General features: G+C 45.6%; 1 protein-coding gene across 3 annotated transcripts in view; it reads left to right on the top strand.

Moving 5' to 3' along the window:
• Nucleotides 1-16,234, top strand: part of HYDIN (HYDIN axonemal central pair apparatus protein) — a 346,689-nt gene that overhangs the window by 318,289 nt on the left and 12,166 nt on the right. For all 3 annotated transcript variants that reach the window (XM_084757699.1, XM_084757700.1, XM_084757698.1), the window contains 8 exons: nt 2,771-2,936; nt 5,597-5,744; nt 6,627-6,834; nt 7,268-7,489; nt 9,526-9,695; nt 11,641-11,839; nt 12,963-13,121; nt 14,785-15,062. In XM_084757699.1, coding sequence (XP_084613825.1) covers nt 2,771-2,936; nt 5,597-5,744; nt 6,627-6,834; nt 7,268-7,489; nt 9,526-9,695; nt 11,641-11,839; nt 12,963-13,121; nt 14,785-15,062 — 1,550 coding nt within the window. The remainder of the gene's footprint in view (nt 1-2,770; nt 2,937-5,596; nt 5,745-6,626; nt 6,835-7,267; nt 7,490-9,525; nt 9,696-11,640; nt 11,840-12,962; nt 13,122-14,784; nt 15,063-16,234) is intronic.

Here is a 16,234-nt window from a genome sequence, read left to right as displayed (position 1 = left end):
GCTCTGGAGAAAGCTCGAGTATCTGCAGGAATTTGATGAAAATATTCAAGGAGCAAAGGGAAAGCAGACATAAATATCTGGGGATTCCCGGAATCATGGTATGAGGACATATAGAACTATCTGTATATAAAAGATTGGCAATAGCAAAAGGTTATGTTTTCTTTGCTGAGGGAAAAGGCAAAATATAAGAACAGAGTCCTCCTGTCTTGTGGCTTAGTCCTAAATGTCTCCATAATAGTATAGGGCAGGGGGTCAGATTTATATGTGAACTTGCCAGTCAAAGCTTATGTGTGGGCTCTACGGCCAGTAAATTCTACAAAGAATCTTATATGTTAGCAATAAATCCATGAAATGAAAATTATGCATTTGAATGCCTTCGGGAAGCTGGTGAGATGGCTCAGTAGATTAGGGTGATTGCTGCCAAGCCTGAGACCCACATGGCAGAAAGTGAGGGCTGACCCCCAAATTCATCCTCTGACCTCTACATGTGTGCTCAACATGCATGCATCACACATATTCACAGATAAACATACACACGCACAAAGAGAGAGAGATACATAAATAAGAACATAATTAAAATGCTGATGTGGATGCAGTTAAGATGCTTTCTGCTCCTGCAAAGGACCCAAGTTCAGTCCTCAGCACCCATAACAGACCTATAACTCCAGCTCCAACTGGGATCTGTCACCTCTGGCCTCTCTGGGCACCTGCAATCTTATGCACATACCCACATATGGACACATACATACACATTGGTTTTAACTTTTTAAAAACAACAACAACAACAACTTGATGCCAGGGCTGAAGAGATGGCTCAGTGGTTGAGAGCACTAGCTGCACTTCCAGAGGTCCTGAGTTCAGTTCCCAGCACCCACACGGAAGCTCACAACTGTCTGTAACTCCTGTTCCAGAGGATCTGACACCCTCTTGCAGACATACATGCAGGCAAAACACCAATGCAAATAAAATAATTTTTTTTAATTTGATGCCTTTGGTAAAGTCACCCAAATGAACAAAGCAAGCCATGGGGAGGGAGACCGTTCTGGCACCAAGGCTCACTGACTCTACATCTTCTCTGGCACATGACTTTCACACAGACAAGTAGACCCAGGGTGGCCTGTTATCCTAGACTTTTCTGGGAACATCAAATTCCTATATTTCTATGTGTATCTCTCTATCCTGTGTGTTGGTAGTTAGCTCATCACTTTTAACCCTTCCCAAAGATCAAAGGAAGCCTATCTGTAGACTCTCCATTGGGCTTCTGCATATTGGCAGTGCTCAGGCCATCTAAATCCATGTAGGATGGCTAGGTCCACCATAGCTGTGGTCCTGCTTGGATGTAGATGAGGAGCTAGGTCCACCATAGCTCTGGTCTCACTTGGATGCAGGATGAGGAGCTAGGTCCACCATAGCTCTGGTCTCACTTGGATGCAGGATGAGGAGCTAGGTCCACCATAGCTGTGGTGCTGCTTGGATGCAGGATGAGGAGCTAGGTCTACTGTACCTGTGGTGCTGCTTGGATGCAGGATGAGGACCTAGGTCTACTGTACCTGTGGTGCTGCTTGGATGCAGGATGAGGAGCTAGGTCTACTGTACCTGTGGTGCTGCTTGGATGCAGGATGAGGAGCTAGGTCTACTGTAGCTGTGGTGCTGCTTGGATGCAGGATGAGGAGCTAGGTCTACTGTAGCTGTGGTGCTGCTTGGATGCAGGATGAGGAGCTAGGTCTACTGTACCTGTGGTCCTGCTTGGATGCAGGATGAGGAGCTAAGTCTACTGTAGTTGTGGTCCTACTTGGATGTAGGATGAGGAGCTAGATCCACTGTAGCTGTGGTCCTGCTTGGATGCAGGATGAGGAGCTAGGTCCACCATAGCTGTGGTCCTGCATGGATGTAGGATGAGGAGCTAGGTCCACTGTAGCTATGGTCCTGCTTAATGTACTCTCCGTAGCCCAGAAACATATCTAAGACCATCCCCATTTCTAGAGAGGTAAGTTGAAGAATCTGTCATATAAGCCTGTGCTGATTGGCACAGTAGTGCCATTGAGGTGCCATATCTCTAGAACATCTCTCCTGCATTATCTTGTCATTGCCATGGCAAATTCTGCTCTTCCATTCAATGCTGATAGACCAAGTATGAAGAAACTCAGGTTGGCCCCAAAGGTGAAAGTTCACAGGGTCGCTTCTGAGAATGGACTTTCCTTCCAGGTCTTTCTGCTTCTTTCTAGCAATCTGCTCCACTTTCTCTCTACCAACCAGTTTCTTCCCTCTTCATTAGTTGCTTCTGTTCCTTTGTATCTCATTTAGCAAATAGGTTGTAGCATACCGTGGCCCAGCTCCCGCTTCCAGCATCCACCCCCACAAGAGTCACTGCCATCCAGCCCAGTCACTCAGTTTCTTTTTCTGAATTTCAGAGATGGACAGATAGGCAGATAGGCAAGCAGACAGAGAGGAGAGGTGCAGGGAGAGGAGGAGAGGGAGAGAGAGATCTGATAATGAGACTGAGTTGGGCTACGATATGCCAGACTGTTGACAGACACGTAGACTGTCTTTCTTTGGTATGGGTACCAGTTTAGTCAGAGGCTGTGGATGGGGTAAATGGCTCCTCAAAGACAGGGAAAACAGGCTGACATTGCTGACTGGGCCAAACCTATACTTTAGACAGTAATGACAACCTGGGAAGATGTCCCCTCTTACGGCCCTCGTGTAGTAAGTCCCTAAAGGGCCAAGGAAGATGTGCCTTTCACTGTCCTCTTCCGAATTGTCTTCATAGATCACGTTCCAGTTCATGCCCGTTCACCTGGACATCACAGAGGCATTCTGGACTTTCTCTATCCCGGAGCACGATATCTCAGTCCCCTTCCTGCTGGTGGGCAAGAGCACGGACCCCCTCATCTCTCTTGACAAGTCACACCTCAACTTCAGCTCTCTCCTCATCGGTAAGGTGGCCCTGTCAGCTTTTCATTTTGGGTTGGCATGACCTTAGGTCATCAAGGTCCCCAGGGGCAGACAGGAGTGGGGCACTCCTCGAGAGACCTTTCAGAAAGAACGTCAGAAGGCCTCTGTCACTTATCCGAGATCCATATGATAATCTCTTCTCAATCTCTTTTCCATCGACTGTCTTTGTTATAGATTCTCCTGAGCAGGTTCCTGTAGGACATGCAGTGACTCTGCTCATCTTCAGAGCTTCGTGATTTGTACACGCCTCTCTACCTCCAGGCTGTGGGCTGTGCTCGCTTGTTCCTTGGTCTGTTCCTCGACGTTCAGATCTCTCTACCTTCTTTTCTTGCATTCACTGGGCTCATGAATCATTGTTTATGGGCTGGAGTGGAGGTGTGGCTCAGTGGTTAAGCAAGTGCTTGCCAAGCATGTACAAAGCCCTGGTTCAATCTCCAGTACAGAGGGCAGGGAGAGACCAGTTTGGCCCAAAGGTTCCTCTGCGGGACGGGAATACACTAAAATAAAGCACAGGGTCCTCAGCCCTGTGAGGTCTGCATTCTAATCATAGGAAGGAGACTAACAAAAACTAAGTAAAATAAATAGTAAGTCAGAGGTTGATGCATGTTATAGAAAATAATGCATCAGGGTAGAAAGAATAGGACTATAGTAGACGCTGAGATGGAAACATTCCAGCAGAGGCGTGTGACGTAGCTCTATGCGTGTTTCATACGGATGTGAGTGGGTATGTAAAACACAGCTAAGGCCAAAGAACTTTTACGTGATTCATTTGATGTTAGTTCAGACAACAATATTTTTATAGTAGTCAAACTATATAAAAAATTTAATTCAAAATGTACCCTTCAGTATATTAATATATCATATCAATAAAGAGGAACCATATAATCATATTAAAAAGATGTTTTAGTTAGGGCTTCATTGCTGTGAAGGGATACCATGACCAAAGCTACTCCTCTCAAAGAAAAGCATTTCACTGGGGGCTGCCTTACAGTCTCGGAGGTTTAGTCCGTTAGCAACATGACGGGAAGCATGGCAGCATGGTGCAGGCAGACGCAGTGCTGGAGAAGGAGCTTGGGTTCTACATCTGGATCCACGGGCAGCGGAAGTGGACTGTGTGCCACATGGGTGTAGCTCGAGCATATGAGACCTCAAAGCCCGGCTCCACAGTGGCACACTTCCTCCAACAAGGCCACACGTCCTAAGAGTGCCACTCCCGATGGGCCAAGCAGCCAGACACACATGAATCTACAGGAGCCATACCTAGCCAAACCACTTAAAAATAAAAAAAATTGCTAAAATTCATCAAAAGTTCCTCCCTATCTCAACCCTTGAAAACTCTCCAGTAATAAAACAAGAGTTGAAGGAAAAAACATTAAAAATATTAATCTGAAACAAGAAGCAAGAAAATACTGTAGTGTCCTATGGTAAACCTGAAACTACTTCAATTAAAATGAGTTAGGGGAGAGTACTTATTATCACCTCCATGCCTGAACATTTTCTTAGAAATTATTTAAAAAATAAGTATAATGAGCTTTAACCTTAATGGAGACAGTCAAAATAATAATCTTAACTTTCTATAGCTGATCACTTTGTACACATAAAGTCTCAAGAGGTGTGAGAGAAACTATTAGAGTCAAGGTAATTTGGCAAAGTGAGCAAGACACATGTGCAAAAACTTGACACATCTCATCCCTTTTTGCTGTAAACACCTAGAAGCAAAAACAAAAATAAAAGCTCTATTTACTGCTAACTAAATGTACAATCTCCAAGGATACATCCAACTCCCAAGACCTATATGTTAAGATTTAAGTGACATTAAAATGCTTCCAAATAAGAGCTAAACATTTGGTTAATTCTCCCAAAATTAAATGCAAATTTAATCAGATTTCAATTAGAATCCCAGCTAGGGTTGCAAAGGATGCGCAGTTAAATTTTAATTTTAGATAGATTCAGAGTGTGTGTAGTGTGTGTGTGTGTGTGTGTGTGTGTGTGTGTGTGTGTATCCTAAGTAATATTTGGGTCACATTTGTGTTAATAAAAGCTATCTGATAGGCTAAATTCCTAAAGGATTGAGGAAGGGAGAGAATTGGATAAGAGATAATCCTAGGTTTTGTAGGACAATAAATATTTTAACATTAGCCAAAGAGAACAAAATAATGAGTCAGGACCCAGCACAGGAAAGCCCAGGGCCATCCAAGGTCAAATTCCAAAGAACTTAACACAAGGATCCTGTTTAGAGATGTGGGCCATCCAAAGGAAGGAGAAGGTATTCCCTATTACAGACCCAGGAAGCCACTGCAAGTCCTGACTGAAGGAAGAAGGGAAGAGGAGGCGTCAGCAGAACCGTGGCCTACTCAGAGAAGCCAACTCCCAGGAGCAGCAGTCAATTAGGGAGGAGACATTTTAGATAGGAGATGTGGCATCCCCTACCGGAGGAGGGGAGGAAGTGAGGCAGCCAGTGGCTGGGGGCAGTCAGTTCCAGGGGGCCAGAGAGGGGGATGAGATTGCTCCCTGAAAGTTGGGCATGGGGGTGCTAAGAGTACTCTGGCAGGCCTTCCTCTTATGTGTGGGGCATCGGCTGCTTCAGTGCGTCACTGAGCAGGCGAGAGGCCTTTGCTGACACCTGGCGTTTCCTCCCCAGGCAGAGAAGCCCGAGAAACGGTGAAGATCATTAACGACGAGGAGCAAGGGTTCGATTTTGCCTTCCAGGAGAACTCCCGCTATTCCGAAGGATTCAAGAACAGCCTGACTGTATGTCCCATGAAAGGCTGGATTCCACCACTGTCCAGGTAAGTAAAAAATGAAGAGTCTTTCCTGGGCCATCAAGATGACTCAATGGGATAGGAACTTGCCACCACACCGACAACCTGAGTTTAATCCCCAGAACCCACACCCACATGGTGGAAGAAGAGAACTGACTCTTACAGGTTGTCCTCTGACCTACACGCACACACACACACACACACACACACACACACACACACACGGTTAAAAAAAATCTAAAGAAATAAAATTAAACCTCTCCTAACTCAAGGATTTTTGTTTGGTTGGTTGGTTTTTCAAGGCAGTGTTTCTCTGTGTAGCCTTGGCTGTCCTGGACTCACTTTGTAGACCAGGCTGGCCTCAAACTCACAGCGATCCACCTGCCTCTGCCTCCTGAGGCTCCAACTCAAAGATTTAAATATAAATAATTTCATCTCTAGTCTGTCTGAGTCTCTAGTGTTCATTGTCTTGATAAATGTTTGTGTGGGTATTTTGCATACATGTATGTCTGTGAACCATATGGGCACAGTGCCTGGTGAAAAAAGAAGGCAGTATCAGGTTCATGGGGACTGGAGTTACAGGCAGTTGTGAGCCACCCTGTGGGTGCTAGGATTTGAGCCCTGGTCCTCTTGAAGAGCAGCCAGTGCTCTCACCTGCTAAGCCAGCTCTCCAGCCCAGTTCAAATCTTCACTGCAATATTTTTTTATGTCCACAGGTTCTTCTCTGTCTTGTGTCTGTGAGTCCACAACACAGTATCTAACTTTGCCTGGAAAACTATGTAAAATGTACTTAATTTGGAGTGGTGGTTTTGGTGCCTTTTGCTCACAGTGTATCTAACAATCCAGTGTTGTCTTATCTTATTAGATTTTTACAGGATTTCTTCGTCAGTCAGTCTGTTGTCTTTTCAGGTTACCAGTTGATATCTTCTTCACACCAAAGCAAGAAGGAGATGTGAACTTCAATTTGGTCTGTAATGTAAAGAGGAAAGCCCACCCTCTGACACTCAATGTCAAAGCCGAGGGCTACATTATGAATGCTGAGGTCAAGTGCAAGGACAGGACAGGCTCCTCCACCCTCTTGGTGTCCAACCAGGTCAACACCATCAATTTCTATGAGGTAAGGGATAACAAAGACCGTACGTTGCTCCACATTTTCCTAGGGACTGTGATGCTGTAATAAATGGCTATGAGCTGAGTCTTCCTGTCTCAAATACTAAAACGAGACAAACAATAAATCCATCCTCAAGATTATGTAGTTATGAAGTGAATGTTTTTATTTTTTAGAGGACAAATATGGGGGGGTGCCAGGGGTACATGAAAACTTGCATTATACAAACAGGAAAGATTTCCACTACCGAGAAAGATCTTATACTTGAGATATAAGACGACACCAATACTTGGTGGTCTTGCTAGGGTATCCTGTTCCCTTCAGCTAACACCACCCAGCTCATCTGTATCGGTCTCCATCCTTATTTCCCAAAGAGCTTGTCTCCCCAGACAAGGGATCTGTGGCTCTTCCATTCAGGGCACTGTTCTCCCCTGCCTCTCAGGTAGAGTTAAATGAATGCGTTCAGTGTGAATTCAACATCATCAACACTGGCAAGTTCAACTTCAGCTACCAGGCAGAGCTCTCTGGGCCCAAGTCCCTGCTGCAGTACTTGGACTTCACGCCCACTGACAATAGTGTAGATGTGGGTCAATCCGAGCCGGCCAGCCTGTCTTTCCAGCCTTATGAGAAGTGTGTCTTGAAGGGCCTGGAACTCAAAATCAAGGTGAGACCATTTAATATTTTCCAGATGCCAAAGGAATCGGTGACGTGTTACCCCAGCTGGCTAACTCCAGCCACTCCTACAGGGTGGTTGCTTTGGAAACAGTCCTCACACTTCCTGGAACAGAGGCCTCACAGACATCAAGAGAAAAACAACTAACCATCCATACACTGTGATACTACCTAGACATTAAAATAAGTGAGAGAGCTGGAGGCGGCAGGGAATGTAAACACACAACACTTTCCGAGATAAGATATCAAATGAAAAAAATAAGAACAGCTTTGTCAGCAGACAAGGACATCTGACAAGCAAACTCTCACAGCATGGACGACACTGGAAAAACCAAATTCCTCAAAACTCTAGAATTTGACTGTCCTAGGAGCATTCATCCCAGGATGACGATAGAGCCCACCCCTCACCCCCACCCCACTACGCTTAGAAATCAAGACCTCTTCAGGGATCATGCAGACATGTAACCTCATAGCTATTGAGACAGGAAGAGCAGGTTTGGCCTACCTCAAAAGCGCCATTGTAAAGTAACTGACATTATTTTCCCAATCTACAAGTTCATGTGTGTGTGCATGACCTTTACACACAGGCCATCTCACCAGTCCCCAATCTAGAAGTCCAATGGGAATCTCTATTCATAGGACTGGTTTTCATTTCAATCAAATCAAAGTTGGGCCATTTTATACCATCTTTTCTTTTTGTTTTGTTTTGTTTTAGGTTTTTTGAGACAGGGTTTCTTTTTTTTTTTGTTTTGTTTTGTTTTGTTGTTTTTTGAGACAAGGTTTCTCTGTGTTATCTTGGCTATCCCAGACTTGCTTTGTAGACCAGGCTGGCCTCGAATTCACAGTGATCCGCCTGCCTCTCCCTTCCAAGTACTGGGATTAAAAGTGTGCACCACCAGGGTGTCTCTGTGTAGCCTTGGCTGTCCTAGACCCGCTTTGTAGACCAGGCTAGCCTCAAACGCACAGTGATCCACCTGCCTCTGCCTCCAGAGTATTCAGATTAAAGGTGTGCGCCACCACTGCCCTCACCATCTTTTCTTATAGGACATTTGTCCAGAATAATCAGTAATCAACTATTAAACAGCTGCAGCTGCCTAAGGTGTCAGTGACACTTGGGGACAAACAAAGGGGTGAGTTAGAGGAGTTATCTGTTTACAGAAGGCTTTGAAACGCTCAGCATATTCCCTGGCATCAAGACATGAGCATGGACACATCTGGGGGCCGAGACAGTGTGGAGGAGGCCATCAGTTCTCACCGCCAGCATTCCAGACCTTGCCCACAGGCGGGAGAGACAGCTCAGTGGTTAGGAGCACCAACACCCTATGGCAGCAGGAAACAATCTATATATAATCCCTGTCCCAGGGCCTCCACGGGTTCTACATACATGCAAGTAAGACACTCATACACATTAAGCAAATAAATAAATAATAACTTTATCCATTTAGTCAAGAGAGGAGAATTCTCCCCACCCCACCCACCCTTTACCCTTTTTTTTTCTTTGTTTGATTTTTCAAGACAAGGTTTCTTGGGTCCTGGAACTAGGTCTGTAGACTAGGGAGAACTCACAGAGATCTTCCCTCCTCTACCTCCCAAGTGCTGGGATTAAAGGGGTGCACCATCACCACCCAGCTCCCCTTTTATCTTTTACTTGCAACCCAATAACAGAATTATATCCACCAGTGGCTATCCTGAAACACCAGGGAAGAGGCGAACTCAAGCCTTCTACCTAGCTAGGCCTATTGGAAACCATGGTCCCACCATACACGGTAACTAGCCGTTTCTTCCAACCATTCTGCCTTCAAACTAAACCACTGCTGTAGGAACAAATCAAGGGCCAGTGTGGGTTCTGGTTAGCGTCGTTAATTTTAAGCAAATAAATTCAAACCTACTGAAACCAGACTCTCTAGAGATAGAGCCCCAAAATCTGTAATTTGTAAAGCACCAACCACTTTCTTTCTTGCCCTGTGGATGCAACTGCTCTGTCTTCCTGCCTCTAGTTACAGTCACCTGGCCCATCTCTCCTTGCAGATCAGCCATGGCCCAATATTCATATGCAGCATCATAGGCTGTGCTGTGAGCCCAGCTGTCCAGTTTTCCTTCACCAGCTACAACTTTGGGACTTGCTTCATCTACCAAGCTGGGATGCCCCCGTACAAACAAACTCTCGTTGTCACCAACAGAGAAGAAACATCTATGAGGTAAGCAGTCTGTAGCAAAGCACTCTGACCAGCAGCAGCTTAGGGGAGAGGAAAGGGTTTATTCCATCTGATACATCCAGGCCATGCTCCGTCATCGAGAGAAGTCAAAGCAGGAACTCGTGGCAGGAACTTGAAGCCAGGACTGCCTGCTACTGCACTTAGCATTCCCTTCAACCAGGGAACTCACAACCAAGGAGGGACAGCAGAAACCATGGAGGAATGTTGCTTCCTGGCTCACCTCACGGCTCAAACTCTCTTCTATAGTTCATGACCGCCTTGGTAGGGATGGTGCCACCCACAGTGGGCTGGGCCCTTCCTGTATCTGTTTACAATCAAGACAATCCCCCCTAGACCAATCTGCTAAAGACATGCAATTAAAACTTTTCTCCAGGTGATCCTAGGCTGTGTCAAGTTGACAGTTAATGCTAACTAGTTCATCTTACCAAGGCAGAAATGATGGGAAAGAGTCCAACACAGGTGGCATGAATCCGGGGTCCCTGCTTCCACCATCAAATATGAAAAGTGGGTACCAATGAGCTACCTGCTAAACATCCTCCTCTTGATTTGTAGCGGGCTGTGCCAAATAACTACCTAATGCAGAGTCCTGTGGCTTCCGTTTTGTTTCCTCATACAGTAGATTAGGAAAGACGTTTAAGGAGCAGTTTTCAACCTTCCTAATGTTGTGACAAGTTGCGGTAACCCCAACCATAAAATTATTTTGTTGCTACTTCATAACTGTAAATTTGCTACTGCTATCAGATATGCAACCTCCCCCAAAGGGGTCACGATCCACGGGTTGAGAATTGCTGTTTTAGAGACTGGTTAAAAAGCAAATTGCTCTGCAGTAAATAGCAAGTCTATACTGAGCCTAAATCTTGTGACTCAAACCCAGCCTGTCTGCATCATCCCTGTAAAATGTTTCAGTCCACATCTTCATACCTCTTTTCAGACAAAGTGAGGGAGAATCTAGTTTGGTCACTGACCTGTGTTCATGCACAAATCTCTGCCTCAGTCCCTCAGAGAACATTCTACAGTGGAAAAACACTGTTATCGGCACTGCCTTTAACTCTCAGTGGCTTGGTGCAACCAAAGAAATTCATTTTAATTTAATTTTAATTAATTTTAACTTTAATCACCACATATGTCTTGTCCCTACCACGTCAGATGGCACAAATCCCAGTTCAATTATCAGCTCTTTCTTAGCTGTAACACTGAGCAAATTTGTTTTATTTTACTCTCTATGCTTCTGTTGTTTGGGGAAGGGGCATCTATTGTCTGTTAATTTTGAGATGGAGTCTCACTATGTAGCCCAGGCTGGCCTTGAACTCATGATCCTCCTAGCTCAGCCTCCTAAATACTAGGATTACAGATATGTGCCACCACACCATGGCCACATTTTTCATTTTTAAATTCTCTGTGCCTCTGACTCCTTCCCTGAAGTGGGAGAACATACAGAGCAGCAGTACTTAGAACAGGGTCTAGAACTCAGGAGATGCCAGTTACTGATTGCTGCTGCAATAATTACCTTCATCATCATCATCATTATATTATTATTGACATTAAATCACAGGAGTGTTGTTTAGTTTCAAATAAAATTTTATCTGCCACGCCAAAGAGATAGTTCAATGGTTAAAAGCACCAGTTGCTGCTCTTGCAGAGGACCCACCTTCCATTCCATTCGCAGCACCCACACAACATTTCAGTGGAGCAAAACCATGAGCCTTCGGGTTAGAGACCTGCTCCCTCCTGCATCTCAGGATGTGACTTCAGCTGAGTAACTTGACTGCACCTAGAACATGTGCTGCTCATTGCTGCCACCCCCTCCAGCTCTTTGGTGACTCTCCCATGCCTCTAGGACAGCAGGGCAAGAGATCTGTCCCCCTCCATCCGTCCCTCCAGTCCTGCCTTCTTGGCGCTCATATCCCTTCCTCTTGGTCTTCCCCAGCATAGACTGTTTATACACCAACACATCATACCTCGAGGTGAACTTCAGTGTGGACGTGATAAAGTCAGGGAAGACACTGGAGATCCCAATCACCTTTTACCCTCGGGAAGCCATCAACTACCGAGAAGTCATCCCTTTTGAAATCAATGGGCTCTCTCAACAGACAGTGGAGATCAAAGGGAAAGGCACAGAAATGAAGGTAGGAGGCAGTGGGCGGGGCTTCAGAGCCCTCCCCTTTCCTCTTCCCAGACCCTTGCCCCACCTGCTAGAGCCCACACACCTCGCCACACCCCCTCTTCTCTGTGCCTGGGATTGCTCCATCCCATGTGTGGCCCTGCCAAGATGGGGGTCCCTAATTGTACGAAGCGGGAAGGAAGTTTTAAACTGGGCTCAAGCAAATCCCAGTTCTTACTCAGACCAGATGAACTCCAGACAACTGCAACCACTAAAGACATGTTCTACACTCATGGAGAAGGGTCAGAAACAATGCCCCGCTTGAGGGCATGTCTTATTGAGACAAAGGGTTTAGCTATGAACCATCCCTCCTTCTCACCCTCACTAGTGAAGGTTCTCAGCCAGCTGTGGGTCCCAGGATACTCAGGAACTTCTGACCCTGATCTGTAGACAACGGTCCTGTCCTAATAACCACCCCTGATAACTACATCTGGCATTTGTTTGGTGGCAGTATTTACATTGTAACAGAAGGTTTGAGAAGTCTGAAAAAGAATCCAAGATTCCCAAGAATGCATAGGATATTTCAACCAGCAAGCAAGGGGAAGGGTATGTGGCCTTCTTCCCGCAAGCCACAGGAGCCATAGGGCGTTGCCACCTGGTGTGCCTTGTCAACTCAAAGCATGGCTCTTGCTCCAAAGAGAATTAAAGATAGTTCATTGTGAGCCAATATATGAGTGACCAAGGATTGGTAACAAGATTTGGGTTATCCCGAGTGACACGGTCCACAATCCAAGAGGCTTGCAAGAGCTTTTATAGTCAGAGAATGAAAGAAAGTCACAGGAGTAGGGTGTGTGTGTGTGTGTGTGTGTGTGTGTGTGTGTGTGTGTGTGTGTGTGTACGAGCTCTCTAAACATAGTGGTGGGTGAGTTACTGCAAAGAAGGGAAATCTCTTGTACAGGTTTCAGAGAGTTCTATCCCATCTTTAGGGTTGGTGGAAGCTAGTGATGAAATGAACGTACGTCGAAGCTGAAACAGTTAGGTCATTAAAGGAGGGAGCGGGCTTGGTTCCTACAGGACACAAGCATCACGTTTGTTTTCCACAGTGGCTGACGAACCCTCCCCTTCGTACTTTCTCTCTGCTCATGCAGATTCTAGTTCAAGACCCAGCCAACAGGATCGTGAAGCTAGGAGCTGTCCTGCCAGGACAGGTTGTAAAGAAAACAGTCTCCATCATAAATAACAGCCTTGCCCAGCTGACCTTTAACCAGTCAGTCATGTTCTCCATTCCAGAGCTCCAGGAAGACAAGGTCAGTGCCGGGAAATGGGGAGGCTCAGAAGTGGTGGCCATGGTGGGTGGCAGGATAAAATAAAATAAAATAAAAATTGGCTCTGTGAAGCTAGCCAGAGCGAGGAACCCAGTAAGTATCTCATTGTGGAACTACACATTGCACCCGGACAAGGAGGAAAAACTTCTTGATCCTCTTTCCTCATCAACCTGAAATCAAACTCCTCAGCCCTAGTGGGTACCAGCCCTCAACAGTCTGTCCATTTCGGTACTTGCTTACATAGTTGGTTTCTCTTTGCTTTGTTGACTCATTTTGTAGATCAGGCTGGCCTCGAGCTCACAGCAATCTGCCTGCCTCTGCCTCCCTGAATTCTGGGATCAAAGGCGTGCGCCACCACACCCAGCTACGTGGTTGTGGTTGGTTTCTTTATCAAGGTGGGAACAGAACCCAGGGTCTTTCATTTAGTGTGCAAGTGCTCTGCCAGTGAACTTTACTCCAGATGCCTTTATCACATTGCTCCTTAGAGGGCAACCAGAGTTGTTAGAGTGACCTGTCTTGAGCCATTACCTCAGGCTAGCTCCCAAGGTTCTGTTCTCTCACTCCCTGCAGCCACAGTGCACGCCTGGTGTCTGCTCCAATGCTGTGGGCAACGTGAAATATGCTGTTAAAAAACGGGCTCCCTTGGGGCAGATTTAGGTTTGCTTCTTACCAAGACTAAGAGGAAAGAGGAAGCCAGATAGGAATTCATGCAGTGGCTCACAAACTTTAGACTACACAAGCCACCCGGGGAACTTTAGAAAATGCAAGTTTCATGTCATTCCAGAGACACTGAGTCAGCTGGCCTGGGCAAGCTGTGGGGGTGGTGTCTTATTAGTCCCAGTACTTATTTTTTAATTCATATTTTTAATTAGCATACAAAAATAATGGTTTCATTATGACATTCTTACACAAATACGTATGTGTGTGATTGTACCTTGTTTTTATTCTCCACGCCCACCTGCCCTTTGGGGTCCCTATTCAGTCACTTTGCTGTTTCCAGTCCTCTCCTCAGAGTCTCTCCTCCTTTCTTAGGGTGTGTGGTAAATGTTAACATCTAGATTCAGCATATAAGAAAAAGTATGCAATATTTTGCATTTCTTTCTTCCCATTGTCTACCTTCCTTCCCCTCCCCCTCTCTTAGACCTCTTCCTCTTGGCTCATAGTCCTCCTGGTCCATTTATTTATTTATATATTTGTTTATTTATTTATATCAAGACCCTACATATGAGAAGAAATATGATGTTTTTGTCGTTCTGAATCTGGCTCCATTCATTTAACCTGATAACTCTCCCACCAGCAAGCACTTCTCAACAAATATCGGACTGACATTTCTTGATCCATGTTTCCTGCTACTGTCTCCTCCACCATGAAGGAGGAAGGAGGAGGAGCTGAAAAGTGGGACAGTACAGGAAACCAGCATTTGTTGGACCCATCATATGCCACACATTTTATAGCCATGACCTTGCCTCCCGCTGAAGAGCAAGTCAAGGGGACGGTTTGAGGAACCTACCAAAGATGACCCAGCTGGTCACACACGGGATTTGATCCCTGGCCTGAGACAGTCCCAGCAGCAAGACCTCACAGCGCTGAGGCCTCAGACGCCTTCCTGCCATTAGCTTCTAACCCAGGTTGTCTCTCCGTCTAGGTCATCACCTTGGAGCCCTTCCACAATATCTCCCTGAAGCCTAAAGAAGTCTGCAAGCTGGAAATCACCTTTGCCCCCAAGAAACGCATCCCCCCTTTCTCTGAGGAAGTGTTCATGGAATGGATGGGTCTCCTGCGTCCCCTCTTCCTCCTTAGCGGCTGCTGTCAGGCCCTGGAGATTTCCCTGGACCAGGAGCATATTCCCTTTGGTCCTGTTGTGCACCAGACGCAAGCCACACGGCGCATCCTCATGATGAACACAGGCGATGTGGGCGCAAGGTAGGATGGGCAGCAGCAACTCCCACCAGAGGATGTAGCGGACATCTCTATCTCTGAACTCTGTGCCTTACCTCACCTGAAACATCACACCTGAAACACCACAGTGATGGCTACAGTAAAGAACAGTGGTGCAATCCTGATATGTGCCCATTACACAGTTCATCCAATGTAATCTCAACAGTAACCTTACACAGCTAATACTATAATGTAATCTCTGTGATTGAGATACTTAGGCAGGAGGGTTTAAAAATGCATAGCAAAGCTGGGCATGGTGGTGCACTGCCTGTAATCCCAGCACTCAGGGAGGGAGAGGCAGGTGGATCTCTGTGAGTTTGAGACCAGCCTGGTCTACAAAGCAAGTCCAGGACAGTCAAGGCTACACAGAGAAAAGTATGTGTATATATATATATATATATATATATATATATATATATATATATATATATATATATATATATAATGCCTAATATAAATGTATATGTAAAAATTTTTTAATAAAAATGAAAATGCATAGCAATATCTTGTCTTTAAATAAAAAAGAACCAAAGCTAGGCATGGTAATACACTATATAATTCTAGCACTTGGGGACTGGGAGTGGAGGCAGGAGGATCAGGAGTTCAAGGCTGCTCTGGCTATGTATGTTCAAGGCCAGGTAAGCCTGGGCTGTAGGAAACCTTGTTAGAGGGGGTGAGTGTGCAGGGGGTATGGTTTAGTGGTAAAGTCATTGTGAAGCATATACCAGGCGAATTTAATTCCCAGCATCATAAAAAAAGAAAAGGAGAAAGGAGAGAAATGGAGAGAAGAAGGGAGGGAAGGAAGGAGGGAGGGAGGGAGGGAGCGAGGAAAGAGAGAAATACAGGGACAAAGCATGCTCTCCTAGGCATCATTGCTAATATGCTAGAATTAGAAAACTTACCAGTAATACAATCCTTAATCCATTTTAATATAAATGCAGCATAAAAAGATTGAGTAACATTCCCCCAAATCACACATGTGACAACAAGTAAACATGGATGCAAAGTTGGGCATGACTACACGGAATCCACCCAGTCTCCAGGGTGGGTGTCTGAGGAGCCTCATTTCACTGGTGAAGTGAGGCTGAGAGATGCCACATCCAGGAAAGGAAAACACAGGACCAGAACCCAGGCTCTTCCCCCTCAGCTGCTGAGGA

This window comes from Acomys minous (genome assembly GCF_964271855.1).
Source record: "Acomys minous genome assembly, chromosome: 14".
In the NCBI taxonomy this organism is placed as follows: domain Eukaryota; kingdom Metazoa; phylum Chordata; class Mammalia; order Rodentia; family Muridae; genus Acomys; species Acomys minous.
The sequence above is the reverse complement of the archived record's forward strand: the minus strand, read 5'-3'. Positions and strand labels throughout refer to the sequence as shown.